This window comes from Pituophis catenifer, unplaced genomic scaffold (assembly GCF_029215685.1).
Source record: "Pituophis catenifer annectens isolate HBS135680 unplaced genomic scaffold, rPitCat1.0.hap2 SCAF_13, whole genome shotgun sequence".
NCBI lineage: Eukaryota > Metazoa > Chordata > Lepidosauria > Squamata > Colubridae > Pituophis > Pituophis catenifer.
The window spans coordinates 20,469,470-20,496,870 of NW_027256893.1; the positions used below are offsets into that span (position 1 = coordinate 20,469,470).

Genomic DNA, 27,401 nt, shown 5'->3' on the forward strand with positions numbered 1-27,401 from the left:
CAGCCGGTTCCCACAACACTATCAAACTATTCACTAAGTCTGCATTAATCTTCTCATCATTCCTATCACCCGTCTCCTCCCACTTATGACTGTATGACTGTAACCTTGTTGCTGGTATCCTTACAATTTATATTGACTGTTTCCTAGAATGATTTGATTTCTTATTTGTTCCCTATGACTATCATTAAGTGTTGTACCTTATGATTCTTGATGAATGTATCCTTACTTTTATGTACACTGAGAGCGTATGCACCAAGACAAATTCCTTGTGTGTCCAATCACACTTGGCCAATAAAGAATTCTATTCTATTCTATTCTATTCTATTCTATTCTATTCTATTCTATTCTATTCTATTCTATTCTATTCTATTCTATTCTATTCTAATGTATGTATCCTTTTGTCAACGTTTAAATATAGTGCACATATTCTACGCAGAGATTTTAATCCATTTTTAAAGAATCTATACGAAAACAATGGTAAGGATCTGCATTAGAGCTAGAAATAAATCATATATTTTAAAACCAATTTCTCTCCCCTTATGCATTCATACGCATTTGCACGTGTTCTTCCATTTTTATTCTTTGCTTTCAACTGTGCCTTGTTATTTTTATTATTATTATTTTTGGGGAGAAACAATATAAATCAAAGTATCCCCCAACAATGATCCTACAGAATAAACTATAAACGCAGATTACGGATTATTAATATACAATAGCAACAGACACATGGCCCCGCCTTCCCTCCGAATGACGTCATCAATCCGGTGGCGGGGGCAGGAGGGGGAGGAGGAATGGTAACGTTTTACCTTTTAGAGCCTCCACCCCCTTTTCCCTCCGCTCTTTCGCTTTTTATCCAATAGAAAGCGAAGTAGGCGAGTCCTGGGAAAACCCGCCCAATCAAATCAACCGATCTCGGCGCGTACGGGGAGAGGCATCGGGAGGGCCTTTCTTCCCTTTTTAGCCACTCATCGAACAGGAACGAACCCGGCCAGCCAATCCAAACGAAGTCGTCGCTCCCGTTCAACCTAGCATGCTGGTAAGGGGGAAAAAAAGATGGAAATTCCCTCCGTCTGACAGAAAGCGAGAGCGAAAGGGAGGAGGAACCAGTCGCGAGGAGCGACGCCTGCTTCCTCGTGTTCTGATTGGCTAATCGCGGGGACGGGGCGGGACGGAGCGGGCGCTGGCAGCCCAAGCCTGCGGGGTTAGGTTGCGCTCGGCGAAGCCGCTCGGCGAAGCTCCTGAGGGGATGGGGATGGTGGCGATCGTCGCGGTCGCTCCCCTTCTTCCCCCTCGGGGCGCCGGGAGGCGAAGTAGCCCCGCTGCGGCCTCCTGCGAAGGGACGAGAGAACGGTAATGGCGGGAAGCGGCCGGAATCGTAGCCGGTCAGGAGCGGGATGCGTCGGACATGGCGCTGAGGGGGGAAACGCGTCGCGGCGGGCTCGGTCCCTTCGCCCTCTTTCCTTCGGGGTCCTCTATGTTTCATGCCCCCCCTCCAAAAAAAAAGATCCCGGCGGCAGGTGAAGCGCTCCTTCGAGGTCGCTACACAACAGCCCTGCGAGGTAGGCTGGCCTGAGAGGAAAAGCGGCCGGCCCTGACTCGCTCGCGTGAGGTGGGGGGGAGACCGCGGGGGGGAGGGGCTCAAACGGGGCCTTTGGGGTCGCTGATTATATTATTATTATTATTATTATTATTATTATTATTATTATTATTATTATTATTATTATTATCTTCATTCATTAAATATGAAACTCAGTCAACGGAACATTCAAAAATGCATCAGAAAGACCATTGACTGGTGCTAATGGTTGATACGGGTTGCTGCCAGCGTCCTAGGTATCAACCAAGTACCTTCTTAAGATGTACAATGTTCCAATTATTATTATTATTATTATACACAAAAATGACAGTATACACAGCAAACAAGATAACCATGCTGCTGCTGCTGATTATTATTAATTAATGAGTGCCAAGAGGGGTTTGGGGGTTTTGGGGGTTTGTTTTGTAAAATTAGGGTGTATATGTCTGATGAATTCATGGGTGACTTTGGGCCAGTCCTCCTCCCTCTCTCTCTCTCTCTCTCTCTCTCTCTCTCTCTCTCTCTCTCTCTCTCTCTCTCTCCCTCCCTCCCTCCCTCCCTCCCTCCCTCCCTCCCCCTCTCCCTCCCTCCCCCTCTCCCTCTATCTCTCGTGGTGGGGAAAAGGAAGTATTGGGTATGTTTGCCACCTTTGAGTTATTTATAAAAAGCAATAAAGGCAGTCTACTTAATAAATTGATAGATTAGATCTATCTATTATCTATGTATTTCTGTATCTAGTTATTCATCTCTGTCTATCTGTGTCTATCCATCCATCCAATCCATGTCTGTCCGTCTGTCTGTCTGTCTGTCTATCTATCTATCTATCTATCTATCTATCTATCTCTATCAATCTATCTATCAATCTTACCATCTCTATATCTATCTGCCCCCTCCCTCCCCCCCTATATATATCTGTCTGTCTCTCTGTCTGTCTGTCTGTCTGTCTATCTTCTATCATCTATCATCTATCTTGTCTGTCTGTCTATCTATCTTCTATCTATCATCTATCTGTCTATCTTCTATCTATCTATTTATCTTGTCTGTCTGTCTATCTATCTTCTATCTATCATCTTCTATCTATCATCTATCTGTCTATCTTCTATCTATCTATTTATCTTGTCTGTCTGTCTATCTATCTATCTATCTATCTATCTATCAATCTTATCATCTCTATATCTATCTGCCCCCTCCCTCCCCCCTCTGTATATATCTGTCTGTCTGTCTCTCTGTCTGTCTATCTATCTTTCTTCTATCATCTATCTTGTCTGTCTATCTATCTTCTATCTATCATCTTCTATCTATCATCTATCTGTCTATCTTCTATCATCTATCTATTTATCTTGTCTGTCTATCTATCTATCTATCTATCTATCTATCTATCTATCTATCTATCCTGTCTGTCCATCCTATCTATCTATCTTACCCATCTGTCTGTCTATAGCTCACTTATTTATCATCCAACCATCCTAGGAGGTCCTTTAAGTATCACTCCGAGGGTTCCAATCATAATTGGTATAATGGCAAATTTCTTTTCCCATAAGCATTCAACTTCAATCTGCATGTCCCAATATTTTGTAATTTTTTCCAATTGTTTTTTCTTCAGTTCTAACATGACCCAGAATAGCAACGTCAACCAAACAGGTTTTTTTTTTTCTTTTTAGTTACTGTTGTAGCAGGCATGTGCAAGATGCATGTCGGATCTTAAAAATCCCATAAAATCTTAACCTGTTGTTTCTCCAAAACCTTTCCAACTTGAGGATCCCAGGAAGTTGTTTCTTTTAGCTCCATTCAAATTCAAACTTTTGGCAAAGTTTCCAATGAATAATTCTGCAACTTGGTCATGTGGTTGCTTGAGGTTAGTTTGTGAAATTTTGCTGCAGCCTCTGATCAAACAGTCAATTGTTTTATCCTTTTCACTACAAAGGCGACTGTTTGCTGTTTGTTTCATGTTGAATTTTCGCCTTCTTGCAATTAGTTGGCAAAGTTATTCTTCAAATTGTTATGATGGTGCTGGCAGCTGCTCCCCCTCCTCGTTGACTCTTTTCCTTTAGGTTGTCTTCTCCATTATATAAACACACACATACCTTTCTGTGCTTGAGACATAGAAGGAGCTCCTTAAAATGTTTGGGATATACTTTGTGTACAATTTCAGAGAAAGTTTTCTCCCTCCTCCCCTTGTCTTCCCTTTCTGATTTCACTTTCTCATTTAGGGAGCCTTCTTTTGTGCTGGACAGGTTGACAGTGTGTGTGTGTGTGTGTGTGTGTGTGTGTGTGTGTGTGTGTGTGTGTATGTGCCCGTGTGCCGGTATCTGTCCATATGTGTACCATATATGTATAAATATATATGTGTATGTGTATATGTGTGTGTATGTATGTATTTATGCCAGTCAAACACACATCATTTTTCATTTGATTTGTTTTCTTCAGGGTGGTGAAACAAAAAAGGGATCTTGGTTATTTCCAGGCAGGATCTTAAGATTTTTCCCTCAGAAAGTTGTTAACTTTTCTATGGATATCTTATACTTAAAAACAGACAAAGGTTCTGTGGTTTCGCCCTTTTAAAATGTTTACTCTGGAGAACAGTGGGGTTTGTGTGTGTGTGTGCATGTCTATATTATAAAACTATTTCTTCTTATAGTACTTACATTACTTCAGCAGAGTTCTTGGGTTTGTCTTTTGCAATCAGAAAACAAATACTGAGGTCACAATATCACATAACAGAAAGAGATTTATAGGGGAGTCATGATCATGCCTGTTCTGGGATAAAGTCTATTAAGTTCAGTCCTGCTTCATTGTGAGTTAGCCTGCACAAAAGGGCAGCTGTGTTGTGGCAGAAGCCTTTGTGGACTAGAAACTGTCTCTGCAACATAAGCCAGGATGGGGCGACTGGTTTGCTCAGGCTGAAACTTCAGACTGAAGTGGTTCATGTCTTAATTTAGTGAGCTTAAATATATGGAAGTCTTATATATGGAAGTCTTATGATCACATGGAGTCTCTTTGTGTAAGTCATACTGAACCACAAAGTTAGCAGTGAGCTGCAGTTTTCCCCACACTAAAGGTAAAACTTTGGTTAATAGTTCTTTGGGAAGAAACCAGAGTTTTATATTTGTTATTTTGTCTTTTCTAAATTATTGTTTTCTGGTTCAGGTGTGTGGTAATGGTAGTTTTTCACCATAGACTAGTCTTGAAAGGTGCACTTGAACCTCAGTTGTTATTTGTGGACGCTTATTTGTTCATAGCATTTCTATACCGTCAATTTTGTACAGATTCTGGGTGGCTTTTGCAACTCTATAAAATCCGTAAAATTTTATGAAAATAAAATAACCACTCGAAACGAAACAAACCTTGGCGTCAGAGTGACTTCTACATCCCTCCTTATGTGGTTGGATCATTTAAATAGTTGTGCTTGACGTGGAGGAAAAAGCAGCAACTATTATTTTTAACCATTCTTTTGCCTCCCAGGCTCATAACTGAACCCTTTGTTTCAATTCCTATATTGATCTTTGGTTCAAACATTACACCCTAAGGTTACTTCTTTTAATGAAGTTTGGAAGCTGGTTGTTTGTTGCAGCTGTTAATTACTGATGTTTTAAGTCTACGTACCTCCTAGACTTTCAGAAAGTAACACTAGCCTTTCCTGGAAAAGTCTTCCATTCTTAGTTACCTCTTTTCTTTCTTTCTATTCCTATTCCCAAGATTGAGGGGATGCTTCCATTTATTTGCATACTTAAAAAAATATATTGCTTTTGTGAAATGCTGGTGTATAATAATGTATTATTATTGGTAGTTCTACTTAAACTGAAAGAAAAATCAAGTGATTTGTAGAGTTTATTTTAGGTAATGATCAAGCGCCTCAATTCCAAATGATTACAGATGTGATTCTTCTTTTGCATCTTGACTTCTATTGGTAAATAAACTATGAAGTGCATTGATGACTTTCCAATTGCTTAATAGCTTTACAGATTTCTTTGTCTAATCTTATTTAGCTTGATTTTTATTTGGAAGCATTTCTTCCTTAAGAGATTATTCTGATTGAATCAGGTTATAAACGTGCTGCCACTCAGATATTTCCATAAATATCCATGATACCATATTTGCCAAAAATGTGTTATTCTAAGTACTACCTAAACATGTATTTTTGTAATTTTTCCTCTATAGTCAGATTGTGAGATTAACAAAAGTCTTGCCTTACCTTTATTTTTCTCCCCAGAAAATTCAAAAATGTTTTGATTACTAAAAGAGGGAAAAAAGCTCTTATTTGTGAGAGCAGCTGTCCACTCAGTTCAAGATATTAATAAGGATTGCAAAGATAAAACCTACATGGTCAGTTTTGTGGTGGCGGTGGTGTGATGATGAATCTATTAGTCAGTCAATTTTATTGTGCAGAGAAATTCTTCAGCATGACCTTTGTAGCTATCTAAACATGTTCTCATTCTTGCCAGCTGGATGTTGTCATAGGTCTATAAAAATCAGTGGTGATGCTTGCTTTCAAAAGTGTCTTGTTTTCCTGTCCTTTACTCTTACTATGGTATCCTTTAACCTCTAATGATGTTTCCCTTTATTTTTATGCTTCAGGTCATCTATTCTGGATTTAGCTCATTAGGACATGGATGAAGAAAATTAAGTCATTATTGGAACTGGAACTTTTTTTTAAAAAGCCCTCATTTACAGTTATGCTGCCAACTTAAGTTTCTTTTGAAGAGTCTTCTTTTCCATCTTTATACAAAGCTTGAACCACAATGACTTCGGGTTTGTGGAGTCAAGAGAAAGCGACCTCTCCATATTGGGAAGAGCGTATATTTTATTTGCTTCTCCAGGAATGTAGCATTATAGACAAGCAGACACAGAAGCTATTAAAAATACCTAAAGGTAGTATTGGTCAGTTTATTCAAGACAGGTCTTCCGGTGGGCACATCAGGAACAACCCTTCATCCAAAAGCAAGAAGCTGCAAATAGGAATCAAGATTCTGGAACAGCCACACGTGGTCCTGTATGTTGACGAGAAAGAGGTCGTCGATATAGATGAAAAACGAGCCGAGCTGCTATTGGCCATCACCAATTGTGAGGAAAGATACAGTATATTTAAAAGCAGAAGCAGGCTGCGTAAGGGTCTCCACATCGATGTTGGTTCCCCGGTGAAAGTGCAGCTGAGATCAGGAGAAGAGAAATACCCTGGGATAGTTCGCTTTAGAGGACCCTTAATGCAAGAGAGATCTCTGTCGGGTATATTTTTCGGGGTGGAGCTTCTGGTAAGGATTCTCTTTCTTTTTTTAATGTACTGTTCTGATCTAGGCTTCCTTAGAAAGTAAACAGCACAAACTTAGTCCCGGCAAACCTCTTTAATTCATACGGCTGTAAATTACTTTCATGCACAGTCTGCAAGGCTTGATAAACTGTCTTTTAGAGGAAGGTTATCAACACCCACCTATCTCACGTGGAATGCTACCAAAGAGCTAATTTCCAGACGCAGGGCAAAGCCAAACTTGGCCCAGAGTCACAACCAGAATTTTCAAATCTTGAATCGGCCAGATGAACTAATTGCTTCCTGCAAAAGCTCACGTCCCGTTCGTTTCTCTTTTATGTCTTATGGGAGGGGCCAATCATCTCCAAGCCTTACTCCCAAGTCGACTCTGTTTCCTTAATTGTTTCTGTCTCCTGGCAGCTCTGCGCATGCGCACACTGGGAACAGTGAGAACAGAACAGTGAGGCTGTTCTTCTGCCTCACTGATGTCAGACTCCGGAGGCAGCAAAGAATTACTCGATGGCCTAGGCCATCGTCCGAGCCTTCCCCAGACTCCAGGACTGGCCCACGTTCCTCCCCAACCTCCTCACTGTTTGAATCTGCTGCCAGCTCTGCTGGCCACTGGTGGGCCACAACATGTACATTGGTGAAACATACTTTTTGGTATGGTTGAGGGTGCCATTCTGAAAACCTGCAAAGCATTAGGTTTAATTCATTCATTACATTTGTACCCCTCTCTTCCTTTTAGGATTGATGGATTGTGTGGGATGTTTCTCCGTACCATTTTATCCTTGCAACGTAGCTGAAGTAGGCTGTGCTGAGAGAATGTCTACGTGCCAGACATGAGTTGCTTTTATTATGAATAGCTTTGCATAAATTTCAATTTCTCATTTGCTGGATTCCTGCAGTTTGTTAAGCTAAAAATAAACTCTTTTATGGTGGTTCAGCACATTGCGTGAAACAGGCCTCCCTAATCTAAGGTCTTCCCGTGAGTTGTAATTTCTATCAAGGTTATGAAACCTGGGGCCTTCCTCAGGTCAATATTTGGCTGAACTTCACAATTCATTTTTCTTTTCCTTTTGTAAATACAGGAAGAAGGTCGTGGTCAGGGCTTTACTGATGGACAGTACCAAGGCAAACAGCTGTTCAGATGTGATGAGGACTGTGGAGTGTTTGTTGCACTAGACAAACTAGAACTGATGGAAGATGATGACAATGAACTGGAGAATGACTATGCAGCTCCAGTTGACTCAATGCAGGTAGACCTTCCTCCTTTGGAGCTCAACTCCAGGGTTTCTGTGAAGATAGGGAAGAATATAGAGTATGGGACAGTTATATTCTGTGATGTCATACCAGGAAACGAGAGTTTAGGATACGTTGTTGGAGTGGACATGGTAAGAAATTAAGATTTTTATGATTTTTTGCATGTGTGTTTAAAATAGTACATGCAATATTGCTGGTTGGTGGAATCCTTGAAAGCTACTTATGGCAGTTGTTGCCATGTGTAAATCACACTAGTATATTTTTTAGTATCAGATAAAATGTATGTTAATTTGCTTTGGAAGGGGGGGATAATCATGCTTCTTGGATTATATTATAGCACCAGAGAATCTCCTCTAGGGCATTTGAATCTTACAGTACAGTATTACTTTGTTGGGCAATAAACAATGAACAAGATTACACATGATTTTAACAGGCTTTACTTATTGTTCAAAATGACTTGCCCCCCCCCCCCCCCCAAAATTATTGTCCTTGATTCTAATGATAAGCATGTTTTATTGAACTCAGTTCTTTTCTGAGAAAAATGGCAATGTATGTAGGTTTTAACCTCTTGAAGGAATATAAAAAGACCCTTCGGGATGAATTTGAATTCCACCTCTTAATTTGTAATGCTCAAGAGCACTTCAATAATACTTGCTGTTCTCACTTTTGTCCTGAAGTTTGTTTCTATAATTGGGAAACATACAATAGCTTTCAAGTAAAAATACTAAAATCAAATGTTCTACTTGGCAAAATATCCATAGGTATTCGATGTAGCAAAATGCTGTTTGCACATTGAATATAATGGGTTGTGCTTGGATAGCCTCACTTGGTTCCACTTAGAACTATGAAAGATCAAAACAGTTAACTTTTTCCTCAACCTTTCTATTTCCTTGGTAACCAATGAGAATGGCTATATTTGTGTAACTTCTCTAATTCTTACAAACTGGGTTGTACCTCAATAATTGGCAGTTTTTTCTTAATAGTGACATATGATTATTAGTAGACAAATCCTTTGTGTTTATGTTTGTGAGAAGTGGGTTGCCAGTATTAAAAGAATCTGCCTTTTTTTGTGATGGTTTGTGCTTTCAACCTTAGCTTTGCATAGCCTTTGCAAATTTTAGTAACATCCTGGTTTTCTTGAATGTAATTCAGCTCTTCTCTTAAACTATAAGGATAAACATGTTATAAAATGCTTTTTAGGATAATCCAATTGGAAATTGGGATGGAAGATACAATGGACAACAGCTCTGTAGTTTTGCAAGTGTTGAAAGCACACTTCTTTTGCATATCAATGATGTTATCCCAGGTAATATTTTATTTCGATTTTGAGAAGAATTTCCAGATTTTAGCAGGTTGATTAATGTCTGGTTCTGGTTTTAGATTTTATTAAAATTTGGCCTTTTGCAGTTCATTCTCAAAAGAAGATTTCAGTATTACTTGGTGTTGGTTTTTTTTTTGGTAATGTGCATTTCCTTTTAATTCTGGAAATGTTTCAGAATCTTTAAAATGTCATGTGTTTTTTCTTCATAAACTCATTAAGAGATGCTACAACAATGCATTACAGGTAGTCCGTGACTTACGACCACAACTGAGCCCAAAATTTCTGTTCCTAAGTGAGACAGGTGTTAAGTGAGTCTTGCCCCTTTTTACAACCTTTCTTGCCACAGTTATTAAGTGATCACTGCAGTTGCTAAATTAGTATCACGGTTGTTAAGTGAATCCATTGACTTTGCTTGTCAGAAGGTCACAAAAGGTGGATCACATGACCCCGGGACACTGCAGCTGTCATGAACATGAGTCATTTGCGAAGCATCTGGATTTTGATCACGTGACCATAGGGATGCTGCAACGGTTAGTGAAAAACCGTCATTTTTTCCCCAGTAACTTTGAACAGTCACTAAAGGAACCGTTGTAAGGCAAATATATTTGTCTTAATGGGATGCTGGCCTTCTCAACTATTTCCAGATGATAAAGCTTGAGGACTGAAAGCCTCATTATCTGGCAGTGAATTTTCTACTTGAGAAATTGTCTTTGTTTAGTAGGATAGTGTGTGGGCTAGGCAACTGGAACAGTGTTGAATGGAAACGATGCGGCTGCAGTTCACATTCGTGAATAATTATGCATAGTGATTTAAAGGCTAGTTAAGAACACTTTAAAAACTGTAAGAAATACTGCATAAGGACTCTCCAGATGATTCTGTTTTTTTGTACAGCGTTTGTGTATTGGATTACGGGATTGTTACACTTCCTTTAAAAGGAATATGTTCAAATGATGCCCACATATGCTCTGATGAAAGAATTGGTGTTTGTGAGAAGGGCTTGGAACCACAGGCAATCTGTTCTTTTCTCCATATTATTAGAGTGCCAGTTTTTCTACTCACAAAGCTTTAATAATACTGTAACCCCTATGCTGCATGCATGAGTCAACCACTTTGCACTGGAGGAATATAGTGACTTGAACAGGATCTACTGAGATTAGCTGACTTGCTTAGCAAGAATCTTACGTTACTAGACGGCCCTTCCATGGTTTTTCAAACTCGGCGATGAAACTATTTACTTGGCTGCATTGCCAAGGAAACTGAAATATGTGAGCAGTCTTTGCAACCAGCAGATCATATATATCTAGGGAAAGGACAGCTGGATTAGGAGGCTTACGTTTTGGATGGTCAGGACAAAGACAGAAGCTTTGTAGGTGTAAACTGAACCTAAGATTTCATTGGTTGAATTTGAAAGAGATGAGATGCAGATAGGTGTAAAAAACATTAGAATTGCTCAGATGGATTAGTGTAAAGATTTATTTAGTCTGACAGACTGTTCCAACAATGGCCATCTGAGAAAGTCCTTATTTAATATTTAATCATTCACCGAGTTTTTTAAAACAAACTTCCACATCAGTCCTAGAGAATTGTAGTTTATATTATAGTTCCATTATGACAGGTATTATAATTGAGGTATCATGTTACAGTTTGGCTTATTTCTACATGTAAAATCTTATATGTCAGGACTTTCAGCCCTCCTGAGGAATGTCTAATGTGTTTCCTATTTTGATTAATGTTTTGAAACTAATACATTATATTGTTGTATAGTGTGCTCTTATACTTTGTGAAATATCTAAACTCTGCTCTGTTTTAGAGGCTGTGTCTCAGGACAGGAGACCTCCCAAACTCGCTTATACTTCCAGAGGTGGTGGTGACAAAACCTTCGGTCATAGCAAGCCAAAGTCTACAGGTACTTTGACTCGACATTTCAGCGAAACTTACAGTGTTGTTTCTTAAACGAGGATTGCTATGTGCAATCTCCTTATGTTGCTATTTAAAGGCAAGTTTGACTACTAAAACAGCTTCTCCATCAACATCTGTGAAGATATTTAATGTGTACTTTATTGTGTTCCTTATAAAGGTTTGAGCATATCAGCAATTTTAATTGATATCTGTATATATGGAAAAATAAATGTGTTATTATACCAATTATGATTGGAGTCCTCGGAGTGATACTTAAAGGACTTCCTAGGATGGTTGGATGAAAGATAAGTGAAATAGATATAGATAGACAGATAGGTAAGAGAGAGAGGTAAGATAGATAGATAGATAGATAGATAGATAGATAGATAGATAGATAGATAGGAATGGAAATGGATATATTTTCCCTTGAACCCTCTAGGTTCACTGCTTGAATTTCCTGTGCTTGTATTCCGGTGGAATACAAGGAGCCAAATTGCTCCTCACTTACGAATGTCATCTGTAAAACAGCAAGAAGAGGGGTTTACGTCGAAGGGTTAGATGTATTGCAAAAGGCTGTTCAAATTTCAGCAGGAATCATGAGAACCTTCGCATAGGGGCATATTTCTAGGGTTATCCCAAGTTATGCGAAGCAATCTGTGAAGAAATTTTGGTTGTACCATTCTTAACCCGTGGATCTTTCCAGTCTACTGAACAAGACTGGATATAGGCAGTTTCTGCCTTGCATATTAGTATTACAATGACTACAGTTAAACACTTCATATCTCTCATGTTCAAAATGTTGGTTATGAGTTTTGGGGATTTGGTGGCATGTAATTTTAAATAACCTACTGATGTTCATTTCTTTTAAAATATTAAGTCTGAAATCAGTGATCCGTACGTGGTATTAATCTTACAGACATTATTGAGAAAGCAGTTTCGTTAAGCTTAAACAGAATTGTTACCTGATGTAGCTTTGCTTTCTAAAGGGTACTATGTGTATAGCTTGAAATGTAAGCTGAGAACAGAGCTGTTCTGTTAAAGGGTTGGGACCGCATGAAATCATGCAGCATTGTAGCGATTGGACCAGACAACCTGCAGTTGTGTTCCTTCCATAAAAGTCATACAGCTCTGAAGCAGTTTTACAGACTTTGCCAACAACATCAAAGCTTACTTGTGTATATTCTTCCCTTCTGACATGGCCTGTTTTTCAGGTGCACTCTCTGATCCTGGAAACAGAAACAGAACAGAATTTTTCTACGCTTTAAATGGCTCCTCAGTAGATTCTCAAGCACAGCCAAAATCAAAAAATACATGGTATATTGATGAAGGTAACAAACTGGATTTTGATCACAGATGTAGTAACAAAATATGACACTAATGATGCAGAGCATTCTGACAACTGTATTGACCTATATTTTTGGATGTGCTTTGATGCATCCTTCTTTTTTCTTCAAACCACAACTTTCCTTGTATTGCTGCTTTGAGTCAAGATTGGCATGGTCCATCATCCACTATTTACTTCCACAACCTCAGAGGAATTATTTTACACTCTCATTGGATTCAGCAACTTATCACCAACAGTTTTTAAAAGTTGCCCTTGACTTTTTTTTTTAAGCAATTCCTTGTAGAAGCAGTCACATGGCTTTAAGAGGTTGGGCAAAATCTAAATCTCTTTTGGTTAACTCCCAGTTCCTTCGTTCATGGCTGTAGTTTGTCAGATAACTGAAGACTTTTCCTTCGGCCCAGGTTTTATGATAATTTCTCAGTCGTGGTAGAAAATGCCCAACATTGCATGACAGTTTGATCTTATTCTCTTTATTAAACCAGTTGGGTTGCAGGCAGAGCGTGCAAGAGGCTTATAAATAGTAATGTGCTATTATACCAGTTTGTGACCTCATGCACTGAGCTTTGACTCATGATTTATTTATGTGTCTTCAGGAGACAAGTTGGTGAATGTGTCCTTTAGGGCCTCTCCGCCACTGATTGTATGAATTCACGAGAGGTGTACATTTCATGTTTGTTTCCCGGTAAATCTTGGTTTCCCAATGATTAAGATCTTGAGCACTGTTTCCCAGCAACTATGCGATGCGTAGACTTCAACTCCCAGAATTCCCTAGCCTGCACAATCTAGAATAGCAGTTTTAAGCAAATAGCTTAAAGTTGACCAATAAACCTCATTTTTTTAAATAGCTGACACAAAATACACAATAACTCTTGAATATTAAATAGTCTTTAAATGTGTTGAATAAGATGGAATTGTGGCTTCAAAGTTTTCATGCTCAAGATTTTTTTGTTGTTGTCACATCAGCTTTTCTGCTGTGCCCAGCTGCCATAGAGCGTAGGAGTCTGAGAAAACTTGAGGGACAATACCCAATTTATTTGGAGAATGTATTAAGCTCACATGATGTTCTGTATGAACTTGGAATGAGTCCAGGATCCCAGTTTCTTCCACCCAAGTTTGGAATTGCTGTCACCTGCTGTAATCTATCACTAAGAAACTTTGTAATAATTATTTATGAAATTTTATTCAGTTTGCTGATTGGTATAGCAGAAGCTCAGATTCTTGGTTATAGTCCTTGATTATAGTATTAGTAAAATCTACCTGTTAGCTCATTGTGCTTAGCAAGTGCCAATGAGCTGTTTTAAAGCAATTTATTCTTACATGATAGAATCTAGTCAGAGAGAGAGAGAGAGAGAGATTCCAGCACGTTTTACTCATTTTATGGGAAAAGTGCATTACATCAGTTCAGGTACCTTAATAAAAGTTGTCGTTTGTAATCTGTGCCGATTTCTTTGCTTGCCTCCAATTCAACAGTGGCTGAAGATTCTGCAAAATCCCTCAACGACTCCTCTTCTGGCTTTGGAAATTCTTCCCCACCGCTGCAGCCTGCCCCGTCAAATAGCTTATCTTCCGAAAACAGATTCCATTCCCTGCCTTTCAGCCTAACCAAGATGTCAAGCACCGCCAACAGTTCTATATCACACAGCCCGCTCTCCTTATCTGTTCAGTCGGTTATTGGAGAAGGGACTTCCGGGCCAACCCAGGAGAGCCCACCAGCGACTGTAGCCCCCATCAACATGCATGGCCTCGAAGCTGGCTCTTTAGCAGAAGTGAAAGAAAACCCACCCTTCTACGGAGTAATCCGTTGGATCGGGCAGCCGCCGGGGGTCAACGAAGTGTTAGCTGGGCTTGAACTGGTAATTACTGTCAGATTTGAGAACCTGTGGGGGCAATTCCTGTCCATCTCTAACCCTGCAGGATCTTTTCATTATTGCCTTTCTCTTTAATTTCCTGGCTACAGCTTGACTCTGACGTCAGGCCAGGTGAAAACTTACTGCCAGGCTGAAGCCAGCTCAGAATTCTGATGTACGGATAGTCTTCGAGTTACGGCCGTAATTGAGTCTGCAGTTACGGTTGTAAGTCATGATGGTCATAACGTAGGTCTCCAAGTGATCAGACCCGATTTTAATGAACTTTTTTTTGCAGCCGTTGTTAAGTGAACCCATTGTTCGCTACGGGGCAATTTTTGGGGGAAATAAATGCTGGTTTCCAGGAAAAGTGTCTGAAATTGTGGTCATGTGACCACAGGCAAACAGCCATAAATGCAGGCCAGTTGCCAAGGGCCCAAAATGCCACATGATTGTGTGTGTGTGTGTGTGTGTGTGTGTGTGTGTGTGTGTTTGGACTTTGGAACCTCAAAACCGAGTCATCAGTCCCGTTTGGATCCGTTGTAATTCTGAGCAGTCACTGAATGACTGGTTGCAAGTCAAAGTCTAGCAGTTCTAAGACCCATTGTGCTAAGTGGGGAGGGACGGATGTAAATAGGGACACTACATTTAAGCTTTGTAGTTTTGTCAGAAATTGTGTGGATGATGTGAGTGTGCTGTTCGAGGGTTGAGTTGGGAAGTGTAAGGTTATACGGAGGAGAGTGTCTCATATCGCTACAATTTCTATTGGTGTGGTTTCTATTGATCGAGAAGTGCAAATTTCTCATTTGTTTTTTCAGGAAGATGAATGTGCAGGTTGCACCGATGGGACTTTTAAAGGGACTCGTTACTTTACCTGCGCACCAAAGAAAGCTCTTTTTGTCAAACTGAAGAGCTGTCGACCTGATTCCAGATTTGCTTCATTGCAGCCGGTGTCTAATCAGATTGAACGTTGCAATTCCTTAGGTGTGGTCTATCTTTCTCTCTCTCTCTCTGTACAGCTTTGCTTTAATTCTGAATTGGGGGGGAAAAACCATTTCTAATGATCAAGGAAGTTGTCTGTGTGTGTGTGTGTGTGTGTGTGTGTGTGTACTTCTGGCTGTAAGCTTGTATATATGTGCACGTTTGTGAGAAGTGTACGTGTTTCTGTCAAAACAATGCTGGTCACAAGAAAGGAGAAGTGGGTGGATCTGTGACTTCACTAGACTTCGTATTGGGCTTTTGACATTTCCATTGTGCTTGTTTCTAATGTGGAATTATGAAAGAGTACAGATGTAACTTTGATTTCCTGATTTGTTTTTCAGCTTTTGGAGGCTATCTCAGCGAAGTGGTTGAAGAAAACACTCCTCCAAAAATGGAAAAAGAAGGATTGGAAACAATGATTGGAAAGAAAAAGGGGATCCAGGGTCATTATAACTCCTGCTACTTAGATTCCACCTTATTCTGGTAAATAAAGAAATAACTGCATTTCAAGCCTGAGATGAAGAAAACACAATGATATGCATTTTTAAAAATTCAACGAAGTTACATGAACCTAATAGCACATGCATTATATTTTTGTAACATGCCCAAAATGTGATCAGTTGACTGTGGGGATACTGTGATGGTCATATATGTGAGGACTACAAGAAGTTCTTCAGTGCCTTCATAACTGAATGGTCATTAAACAGGGTAGTCATTAAGTGAGGAATACTGTGTATATTAGGGATTTCTTTTAACCGTGTAAGTTGCCCAGAGTTTAGTTTACAGTCTGGGAAAGGCACTATGTTTAAGACACAATCAAAATTAATAACTACTTCTTGTCCTGGATTTTTTTCTGTTCAAGTGTTCCTTTCTCTTTCTTTCGCTGCTGATTGAGCCTTTGGTATTTGGCATGGCTCACATTTTCTTTTCTAAGGCAAAATTGTCTCAAATTCGACTTAAACATGGTGATCTTAGCTGTTGGTAAGGTTCAGATTACACTCTTCCAAAACATAAATGCTGTTCCTGGAAACAGATATTTGTCAGAATCTCACAGAATCCGTTAAAAGCATCTCTTTCTGCAATAGATTTTGGGACAGTTCTCAACCTGAAGGTGGTTTCTTTCCCCCCTGTCCCCTTTCCCGTTTGAAATGTATTTTTTTCCCTGCTCTTTCAGCTTGTTTGCATTCAGTTCTGTTTTGGATACAGTCTTGCTTCGGCCCAAAGAGAAGAATGATGTAGAATATTACAGCGAAACTCAAGAACTGTTACGGACAGAGATAGTAAATCCTCTTCGAATGTAAGTACAAATGAGTGACCTGTGATAACATGCCAGCTTCGGTGGGAAATATTGAAAGCTTCTTCTGCAAAGAGGAAGATGTTTGAAATGGTTTCTGGAAGGTGGAACAAGAAGCTTGAAAACCCCTGCTTTGGTTGACTACTTCTGGCCCTTCTACAGTTTTTAACAGTTTTTTTTTTTTTACTTCTTTTTGCTTGTTTCTCCTTTTGGTTTGCGGGCGGCAGATCAAGTGGTTGTAGATAATATTCCAGACCACGTTGCCTCTTCTGATTCTGCCTCTTGGGGGCTCGGTGTGCCTTTTCAGACTTTTCATCTTTTATCTTCTAGATATGGATATGTGTGTGCCACAAAAATAATGAAGCTGAGAAAGGTCCTGGAAAAAGTTGAAGCAGCGTCAGGATTCACATCTGAAGAAAAAGGTAAGTTCATTCTGTAATATTGTTAATGAGGAAGAACTGAAAGGATGTTTCATATTATTAAACATAAGTCTAGATAAGATTTTGCCACCACCCTAATCCCTTTATCTTCATTTGGTAGCCCATCCTTGTTTTAAAGACTGTGCTTAAAATAACAGATTAATGAAGTTCTACATCTGCAGATTCTTAAAATGATTAAAGACAAGTGTCAGATCATCCCAGTTACGTGGTTAAGAGTTCACATTTTTAATTGCTATTAAAACCAAGTTTTGAGATTTGGTTTCTGGCAGTGTTTTGTAACTTTGTATTTTTGCTATTATTTTTTTGGTTGCCTGTGCTTTGATATCCTGGTGAAACTGTCTTTTTTTTTTTCCAGATCCAGAAGAATTTTTGAATATTTTGTTTCATCATATTTTAAGAGTAGAACCACTCTTAAAAATAAGGTAAATATGGTCCTTGGCTCACACAAGAGAAATTTTGAAGTCACAAAAGTTATTTTATTATCTATAATTTATAATCTTGAGGATAATTTCCGACAAAAAGTTATGGCTGGGATCCTTTCTTATTATTTACATATATTCTAACTTTATCTCAATCTACTTACATAATCCAATTCCCTTTATGTCAACTTCTCTTTACTTTGATCTTCAGCACATTCAAGCAATATTATCACAAAAATAAACAATACAGTATTATTTCAGTTCCCTTATTATTATATAAATAATAAGAAAGAATCACCTTAAATGAGCTGTTAACAACGGAAAAATGATATGTATATATGTGTTGTTTGTTTTGTGTTTGTTTTAATGTGTTTAAAATAAAAAAACTTTTAAAAAAAGTTATAGCTGGGAACACCGTGCGAGCATCTTCATTACTTTTAATTGTGTTTAGTTTTGTAAACTGTGAACATTTAGCTATGCCTTTATCTTGAGAACTTGGGGATATTTCAAAAGCTTTTATTGCTGTTTCATTTTGCTTACTTAACTTCACTGATAAATGTCAGTTATGTCTCAATCTTGTATCTGCTATAATAGCATCAGGTGTGGATAACTTGTGGTCAGCTAAATTACAACTTGCAGCACTTATCTATAGACTCAGTCTCTCTCTATAAATGTAAATTCAATAGTTCACAGACTGGTACATATCAGCTATTTAAAATAACCTCTTCATCCGTTTAGGGAATAATACCAAGAGCCTTGGTAGTACAAGGGTTTAAGGCACCCTGTTATTAAGCTGCTTAAGACCAGCTGCCTGCAATTACTGCAGGGTTCGAATCTCGCCAAGGCTCAAGGTTGACTCAGCCTTCCATCCTTTCTAAGGTAGGTGAAATGAGGACCCAGTTTGTGGGGGCAATAAGCTGACTTTGTATAAATATACAAAAGGATGAAGGCTATTGCTGAGCACATTGTAAGCCTCCCTGAGTCTTCGGAGAAGGGCGGCATATAAATCAAATTAAAATAAAATAAAAAATAAAAAATTTATTCCAGAATCAAATCTGGGTCGGTCACTGAAACCAGAGGCTTAGTTTTCCGAGCTTTTAGATGGGTGTTGGAGTCTATCTCCAGGGAACTTTTCTTTAGCAGAGTGTGTTATTTGTTATAAATACATGAATAAATAATTTATTCTTATATTTATAACTAAAGGTTTGGAAAGGAAAATCCAAGTGATCTGTCTTCTTTCCAGATGCAGGAATCTATTGCTACAGGATTCTGCTGTAACCCTGAAGACAAATCTGGTTGTAGTAGTAGATTGTACTTTTTTAAATCAATGTGAAGCGTCCCCATTGTCAAATACACTTGTGTCTCTCTTCTTAGATCGGCAGGACAAAAAGTCCAAGACTGCTATTTCTATCAGATTTTTATGGACAAGAACGAGAAAGTTGGAGTGCCTACCATACAGCAGTTACTGGAATGGTCCTTCATCAACAGCAATTTGAAATTTGCAGAGGTTTGGAGAAAGTTTCCTCTTTTTATAGTTTTACCAATCAGTGCACATTTTGCTGGCTGGGGTTGTTCAGTTTTGAGAAGCTGAAGCATTTATTTATTTATTTATTTATTTATTTATTTAGTTAGTTAGTTAGTTAGTTAGTTAGTTAGTTAGTTAGTTCAATTTATATGCCGCCCTTCTCCATAGACTCAGGGCGGCTTACAATGCATTATAGCAATAGCCTGCATACTTTTTTGTATATACCTGCTTATTAGGGCTTTCGGCCCCCCCTAAGCAGTGTTGTTCTATACAAAGTTGGCTTATTGCCCCCACAATCCGGGTCCTCAATTTACCTACCTCGAAAGGATAGAAGGCTGAGTCAACCTTGAGCCTGGTGAGATTCGAACTTGCACTAATTGCAGGCAGCTGGCAGCTAAGTGCTAGCACTTAACAGCACTTTAGTCCGCTGCACCACCGAGGCTCATGCAAGTGTCTCCAGAGTAGTTCAATAAAATCTTAATTGATTAGGATGGGGTCAGCAACCCGTAGCTCGAGCCGCATGTGGCTCTTTCACCCCTCGGCTGTGACTCCCTGTCACTCAAAATATGCGTCACAACCACCAATATGCAACACCCGCCGGCACGCGATTTATTGAGCTTTTCAACCCCCGGTAGGCCAACCATGGATAAATCCAAGAAAAAAGTTTCAGAAGAAACCAGAACATTTAATTCAACTACATATGCTAGTTTTGTGGCCGCTCAAGAAATACATGGAAAGGGTTTTGTGGCTCCCGGTGTTTTCTTTTCTGTGGGAAACGGGTCCAAATGGCTCTTTGAGTGTTTAAGGTTGCAGACCCCTGGATTAGGAGATGACTCTTCATTATGACAAATGAGGGATTTGCTTCTTCAGTAGATATCAGAAGAACTTCCTTGGTGCTTTGCTTGAGCTATTTGTGGAAATGATTTATTAATTAAAGCATAGACAGGGAACTCAACATATCCAGATGTTCCTCAGCTTAAATTCACTGCTGCATTGTGTGAATGACCAGTGGAAAAGAGATTCTGGGAGTTCTAGTTCAGCATCACTTGGAGGCCCATTAGTTTCCTTGTTTTTTAGATCAGGGTGTCAAACCTTGGCAACTTTAAGACCAGCGGACTTCAACACCCAGAGGCTGCAGAATTCTGGGAGTTGAAGTCCACAAGTCTTAAAAGTGGCCTAGTTGGACACCCTTGCTTTAGATTAAGCCAAAGATAGGACTAATCTGTATGACTGATTATATGTATATCAAACCTTAATGTCTGTTTGGTTCCTTGCTTTTGAGAAAGCTATTTTTTAACTTTACATTAGGGGCATCAGGATTTAATAAACTGAAACAGAGAGAATGAAGTCTCTTGGCTAAAACATATATCCTTTTTCTGTTGGGTTTTACTAGGCCCCATCATGTCTGATAATTCAGATGCCTCGATTTGGCAAGGACTTCAAAATGTTCAACAAAATTTTCCCTTCTCTGGAATTGAATATCACAGACCTGCTTGAAGACAGTAAGTTTAAATATGCTTCATGATAGTGCAATAAGACTCCATTTTCAGTTGAAATGAATTCCATGACATTTGATGAACCTGGATACTTCATCAATAAAATGAATCACCTTCAGAATAATGCAGAATGGAGTTGCTGTGGATCCTAAAAATCTTGTTTCAATGCAGATACACAAATATAATCAGGGTCTGAAATCTTCATTGCAGACTTTAGCAGAACTGTACCAATGGTTGACTGCTCCAGTTTTGTTCATAATACCTTTTCCTCAGCTTCCTAAATGAAACAAGTTCTAACTGCCATTAGGAAATAAAGAATACAGGTATCCTAACTCTTTAGGAAACAAGCTTTTACTAGCTTGTCTACTGGCTAATTTATTCTGTTAGGATTATGATGGAATGTATTGTTGCACGCCCACTGTATCAACACAGAATGAACAAGACTTAATTTTTCCAACAATTCCTGGAGAAATTGTGAAGTTTTTTTTTCCCCCATTCAGCTCTTGTTTTCACCCATCCCTTCCTATCTGCCACACCTGTTCAATTCTCAATAGAAAATCTAGAAGAACTCTAAACTTGCAAATATGACAGGACACATTCTTTAAATTTGTAATATTTGTGCACGAATGGAGTGAGCTAATTTTCTTTTACTCAAAAGTTTTTGAGTAAAATTTTCTATTTTTTTTAAAAAAACCTGTAGATGTGGGTTCTGTTTATTCAGAATAGTAGCATCCAATACAATGGGTATTTTTCCTCTTGTATAATGCAGCCCCAAGGCAGTGTCGTATCTGTGGAGGACTTGCAATGTACGAATGTCGGGAATGCTACGAAGATTCTGACATTTCCTCTGGTAAAATCAAGCAGTTTTGCAAAACTTGCAATACACAGGTAATTTTTTTCCCCTTTTCTTTCCCAAATGTCCTAGGACCGTGATGGTGAACCTATGGCACGCGTGCCACAGGTGGCATGCGGAACCATATCGGTGGGCACGCGAGCTCAGCTCCGGCGGGCATGTGTGCACCAGCCAACTGATTTTCAGGCCTTCTGGGCCTACAGGAAACAGGCTGTTTCCAGCCTCTGGAGGGCCTCCAGAGGGGTGGGGAAGGGCCGTTTTTCACTCTCCCCAGGCTCCAGAGCTTTTCTAGGAAATGGCCCGTTTGCCGACTTCCAGTGGGACCGTGGGTGGGGTTGGGGAAGGCTCTTTTCGCCCTCCCCAGGCTCCTAGAAAGGCTCTGGAGCCTGGGGAGAGTGAAAACAGACCTACCGGGCCCACCGGGCCATTGCGTGCCAAAAGCAGGGGGAGTACGGGGGTCACATGCATGGGCGGGCATGGTGCATAGAATTATGGCCATGGGCATGCGCACGCGGGAGCCCCCCGCACTCGCCACATTTTTGGCATGCGATGGCATCACGGCCCTAGGAATTCGTTTTTCTTATTGCTGTCTTGTGTGAGAACTGGGTTCTTTCAGAAATGGGCAAGAATGTAATTCCCTTTGCTAAACGTTTCTTCCCTCCATCCCTTGATAGGTTCATCTTCACCCCAAAAGACAGAGTCATAAATTCAATCCAGTGTCACTTCCGAAAGATTTACCGGACTGGGATTGGAGGCACAGCTGCATACCTTGTCAGAAGATGGACCTCTTTGCCGTTCTTTGTATAGAGACAAGCCACTATGTGGCTTTTGTTAAATATGGCAAGGAAGACTCCTCTTGGCTCTTTTTTGATAGTATGGCTGATAGGGATGGTATGTATTCTCTTTTGTGACGTTTCAACTGCTAGCCTGGCCCTTAAATTAATGAACTACTTAGCGCTTAACATCTCTTGTGAGGCAGCTCACAGTTGAAGCAACATTCCCCAACCTTTCAACCACGGCATCCACATTTGAAACCCTGTCGATGTTCCCCAGATTGTAGGGCACCTTGTTGAGAAAAGCAAGGTTAATGCTGTAGACTAAGGCCAGGGAATTCCAAAAATTACATCTAAAATGAAATTGGATGGTAGCAGGATATGGAAAGTTGAAGGAGACAATATAATAGAATAATAGAATTGGAAAGGACCTTGGAGGCCTTTTAGTCCAACCCCTTGCTCAAGTATGAAACCCTACTCCATTTCAGACAAATGGTTATCCAGTCTCTTAAAAACCTCCAGTGTTGGAGCACCCACAGCTTCCGACAGCTGATTAATTGTTCTCACTGTCAGGAAATTTCTCCTTAATTCTGGATTGATTCTCTCCTTGATTAGCTCCAATCTATTTCTTCTTCTTCTGCCTTCAGGTGCTTTGGAGAATAGGTTGACCCCCTTTTCTTTGTGGCAGCCCCTCAACTATTGGAACACTGCTATCGGGTCACCCCCTATCCTTCTTTTCCTTAAAGTAGACAAACCTGGTTCCTGCAAGTGTTCTTCATGTTTTAGCCTCCAGTCTCTTAATTATCTGTGTTGCTCTTCTTTGCACTCTTTCTTTTTGTGAAACTCATGTGGTTTATTCCATAATGGATAATTTTGGACACAGGTTGGAGTTTAAATTGGCATGAAGTAGAATGCTTCTTACCTGGGATTACATGTAGATGTCATCATCTCCCAAAGGTGCTTTTTTTCAACTAGACTTTCTGGTTTTTCTTTGAAGATGTTTCGCTTCTCATCCAAGAAGCTTCTTCAGTTCTGACTGAATGGTGGGGAACGTCAAGAGTCAGACCCGAAGAAACTTCTTGGATGAGAAGCGAAACGTCTTCAAAGAAAAACCAGAAAGTCCAGTTGCCTCTTGAAAAAAGCACCTTTGGGGACAGCCATGACCTGGATGCTTGAGAATATCCATAGACATGTGGTCATCTCAGAACAACATAGCTTGGGCTGTCTTATTGTCCTGCTGGGGTAATCCCGTGTCCTGCCTTCTTTTCTCTCCCAAGGAGGTCAAAATGGTTTTAACATCCCTCAAGTGACTCCGTGCCCAGAAGTTGGCGAGTATCTGAAAATGTCTCTCGATGAATTGCACTCTCTGGACTCGAGGAGAATTCAAGGCTGTGCGCGGAGGCTCCTTTGCGATGCTTACATGTGCATGTATCAGAGCCCTACGATGAGTTTGTACAAGTAAGACGTGGAGGACTCTCGTGAGGAATTAGCCTCTTCCCAGGGACTGGAACTGTGGCCCAAGGAAGCTCAACGGAGCTGTCGGCTTCTCAGCTTGCGCATCTGTTGCTGGCAATGGATGCTTCGAAGGGTATGGAAATCAAAGAACTAGAAAGAAGAAGCAGCTATTTTAACGGAAAGGGGGAATGGTGCGGTGTTGTGTTGCTAAAACACTCAAGTGTTTCCGCTCTTGGACGTGCGTGCGTGTGTGTGTGTGTGTGTGTGTGTGTTTGTTTGTTTATTTGTTTTTTTAAATAAAAAAAGTCTAAATGAAGCGATTGTAATGTTTAGGTTGTGTTTTAGAGAAACTGTTTACATAGTCCGAAGATTAACATCCCCTCTGGAGCCTTCTGCTGATTCTTCTGATCCTGCACAGCTTAAAGGAAGAGGACTATATTTTGGGGGTTGTATGTTTCCCAGAGTTGTATCCATCGTGTCTGTAAGACCAGCCTTATGACTTTGGCATCAAGGGACTTTTGCTTCTTATGTTGACCTGGAATAAGTTAAATCACAAAACCCAAAACATCACCGAGTTGATTGTACCCATGCAGATATAGGTGATCGGTCCATCAGTCCAGTCGCCCTGGACCAAGAATTCTCATTGTTTTCTTTGTAGCAAATGGGTACCTTCCAGGAAAAGGAAGAATAATGATCTCGCAACCTTGCAGCGGTACTCGGAATGGCCTCCCTTGGCAAGATTTGCCTCCCTTGCACAACTTCCTGAGTCCTGTTCCATGCATTTGATGTAAGGTCATTTCTGGGAATGTGTGGATGAACCAGTATGTTGTACTTTCCATGGACACGCCCATCTTCAAAGCTAATCCTGAAAGGCATTAATTCCATTGCTATCTTCAAGCTTGATTTCCATAATGGAAGAATCCTGAAAACCTTTTTTTTTTTTTTCTAAATGAGTTTTGGAAACTTTTTCAGCATGTGTTCTGCATGCCTTAGGGAAGAATCTTGGTCAATTTTTCAGAAAGTACCCAATTATTCAGAAGGTCTGAGGCTATTCTCCTTTCCTCCAGTGACAGGGGGGAAAAGACCCTCTTGACAGCTTGCAATTCAGCGTGGTAAACAGGAGATGAGATCAATTCATATCGGTTCAAGAGCCATCGTAGAGATCATTCAAAAACACTCCATTAAATTATCTTTCTGAGTTCCGTTAGGTAATAGCTTATGGGTTCGCATGCTTCTGCATCGAGAGGGCAAATTTGGATTACACAATAAATCCAGTCTTCTAATACATTTCTTCCACAGTTCTGACCGAGGGAATATGACTCAAGTTTAATCCCATCAAGATGTTCTTTGCTGTTTCGCTATCAGCACTAGGCTGCCTTTTATGGTTATAGTTGATGAGCCCAATGGGACTTTTAGGTACTGTATGTTGATTGGGTGGATTTGACAGTGTCTTCAGGTCTACGACAACTCACCACGGCCAACTCGCCACAGCCAACTTGCTGTGGGACAAGAGTTACACTAATATTGAAGAAATAGTGGAATAGAATCTTTAAAGAATGCCAAAGGAGGGACAAAATGAAATGTGAATGACAACAATTAAAATATTTTTAAAAATTATTTTAATTAATTGAATTGTTGAATTGTCCCATGGCGAGTTGGCCATAGTGAGTTGATCATGGAGAGTTGGCCATGGAGAGTTGATCATGGAGAGTTGGCCATGGTGAGTTGGTCATGGCAAGTTGACCATAGAGAATTGGCCATAGTGAGTTGGTCATGTCAAGTTGGTCATGTCAAGTTGACAGTGGATAGTTTGCTGCATCGAGTTGTCCCATTCCAGTGTCTGTCTACAAAGCAGGATTGCGAGGGCAATAGTCAGCATATCGTACATTTGGGATAAATGTACCCCATAGACACCATATGTAATAGCAGCATGTTTAAGACCTCAGTTGCTAGTTGTTATTGTGCACTTATTTTTTTGTCTCAGGGAATGCCATGGAAATGAAATCTTTTTTTTCCGGTTTTGCGCTTTAAAACCGTACTCTCACATTTATCATCTCAAAGGATTATATTGAGCCAGCGTGTAGTTAAATCATTTGACTTGCTGTTCAGTACACGGCAAAACATTACTAGCTTGTTTGAAGTATTCAATGTCGTATTGAGTATTTTTATGAACTGTAGATGCAATAGCTTTTCTGCAGTATGGAGGAAAACCTGCTATCGTTGCCTTAGGTACGTTTTGAAAACAGTAGCTGATGGCTTGTGTGATGTGAGGGAAAAAAAACCCCATGAATGAAATAGAGACGGATTGTATGTTATGAAGTAGAACTTTTTTATATATATATATATATAAATATATATATATAAAAACAACTTCAGGATGGATGGTGGGTGCTGAATGTCTCTTAAGATCAGCTTGCTGTAGAGAAACTGATGGAGAGAGTCATTAGGCCTCTAAAGCTTTTTTCAGTGGTTTCTAATTGCACAGCAGGGTTGCCAACTCATTGCATTAATTCTCATTTGTGTAACTCATGATTGGATGCCCTTCTTGTTCCTACTTATCCTGCTTTTCCTTTGAGCATTTGTGGGAACTCAGAAGATAGTTGGGAAATTGTGGGTTTGAGAACATGTCGAACTCCAGTTGCCTTGGACTGAGTGGAAAATGGCAATCTTGATGGACCAGTAGGATGAAAGAATGTGGGCAGGTAATGAGCAGTAATAGAAAGAACTCAGCGGAAAGAGATACCTATCAGAAAACAAGCTCCGGGGTGTGGAGAATAAGGACAGGAACACATCCATGCATCATCCAAAGTCATTCTTGGGTTATCTGAGGATGCGGACAAAAGTTTATGTGGAGGTGAGATCTGAGTAAAACAACAGGGTCTAGAAAGCTGTTGGCCAGCTGAATCTTGGAAACTGTCTCCCTTTTAAAATAATCACATCAGAGGTGGTGTATGAGATATAGTTCGGTGGTTTTGATATATAATGATCTTTTCCAGCTTGTTTCCTGGTGTTGCAGTCGAAGGGAAAGTCTTCGCTTGTGATAGATTCTCCCTTTTTGAATGTGCAGTGCAATAAAACATACGTGGCAATCACTCCCCGTCCCTTTCCTTGCCCTTTCTATTTCCTCTTCTGTTTCATCCGTCGTGATTTTGGCATTTTGTTACCCCGCTCTAAAAGGTCTCCAGCGGTTACTGTGAAAAATGAACTTTTAAGCCATTGCCCTGCAGAAGGAACTCAACAGAAGTGAAAATCATTTCATTTTGAGATCATGTTTTCTATGTCCGCACAGACTTTGGTGTGTAAGCAAGACATTATAAAGTGTCGTCTTTTGGTTTCCCCGGGGCTGAGATTGTCACAAAGAACAGCGCTTGAATCAATATGAAAGCTGAATTGGATTTTTATCTTGACCTGAATGGCCTCTTTCGAGGTTTGGGTTTTATTTATTCTGCCATTGTAACAAACTTACGTTCTGCATTGGCTTGCACAATTTTTAGAAGAACAAAAATAAAGATTTTGTGGTTTGAGTGCCATTGTCTCCTCTATTGAGTGTCTCAACTGAGAGCTTAGGACATTTTTTTCAGATTGCATGTGTGAAGCCTTAATTTCTTCAGACGAGAAAATAAATGATACCCTATATTATTTCTGTACTAATATTTAATAAACCCATCATTTTTG

The 27,401-nt window shown here is 39.8% G+C and overlaps 1 protein-coding gene across 2 annotated transcripts; it reads left to right on the plus strand.

Annotated features, from left to right (window-relative positions):
* Positions 1 to 1,213: 1,213 nt before the first annotated feature.
* Positions 1,214 to 27,401, plus strand: CYLD (CYLD lysine 63 deubiquitinase). 2 transcript variants are annotated; one of them, XM_070953244.1, is made up of 17 exons: positions 1,214 to 1,350; positions 6,152 to 6,825; positions 7,910 to 8,212; positions 9,282 to 9,387; positions 11,213 to 11,308; positions 12,513 to 12,629; positions 14,117 to 14,499; positions 15,309 to 15,474; positions 15,813 to 15,954; positions 16,646 to 16,768; positions 17,096 to 17,187; positions 17,561 to 17,627; positions 18,999 to 19,131; positions 20,543 to 20,651; positions 21,415 to 21,533; positions 22,173 to 22,389; positions 23,549 to 27,401. In XM_070953244.1, the coding sequence occupies exons 2-17, from the start codon at positions 6,316 to 6,318 to the stop codon at positions 23,731 to 23,733; spliced, it is 2,868 nt and encodes a 955-aa protein (XP_070809345.1). In that variant the 5' UTR covers positions 1,214 to 1,350; positions 6,152 to 6,315; the 3' UTR covers positions 23,734 to 27,401. The 2 variants fall into 2 exon arrangements, with proteins under 2 accessions (XP_070809345.1, XP_070809346.1); XM_070953245.1 differs by having other exon boundaries at positions 7,910 to 8,077.

What these genes read in the sequence shown, in the direction of transcription:
- CYLD (XM_070953244.1), top strand. Translation starts at nt 6,316, where the DNA reads ATGACTTCGGGTTTGTGGAGTCAAGAGAAAGCGACCTCTCCATATTGG. An exon ending in TTTTCGGGGTGGAGCTTCTG is followed by an intron (nt 6,826 to 7,909) that starts GTAAGGATTCTC and finishes TTGTAAATACAG; the next exon opens with GAAGAAGGTCGTGGTCAGGG. An exon ending in ATAGTAAATCCTCTTCGAAT is followed by an intron (nt 16,769 to 17,095) that starts GTAAGTACAAAT and finishes TTTATCTTCTAG; the next exon opens with ATATGGATATGTGTGTGCCA.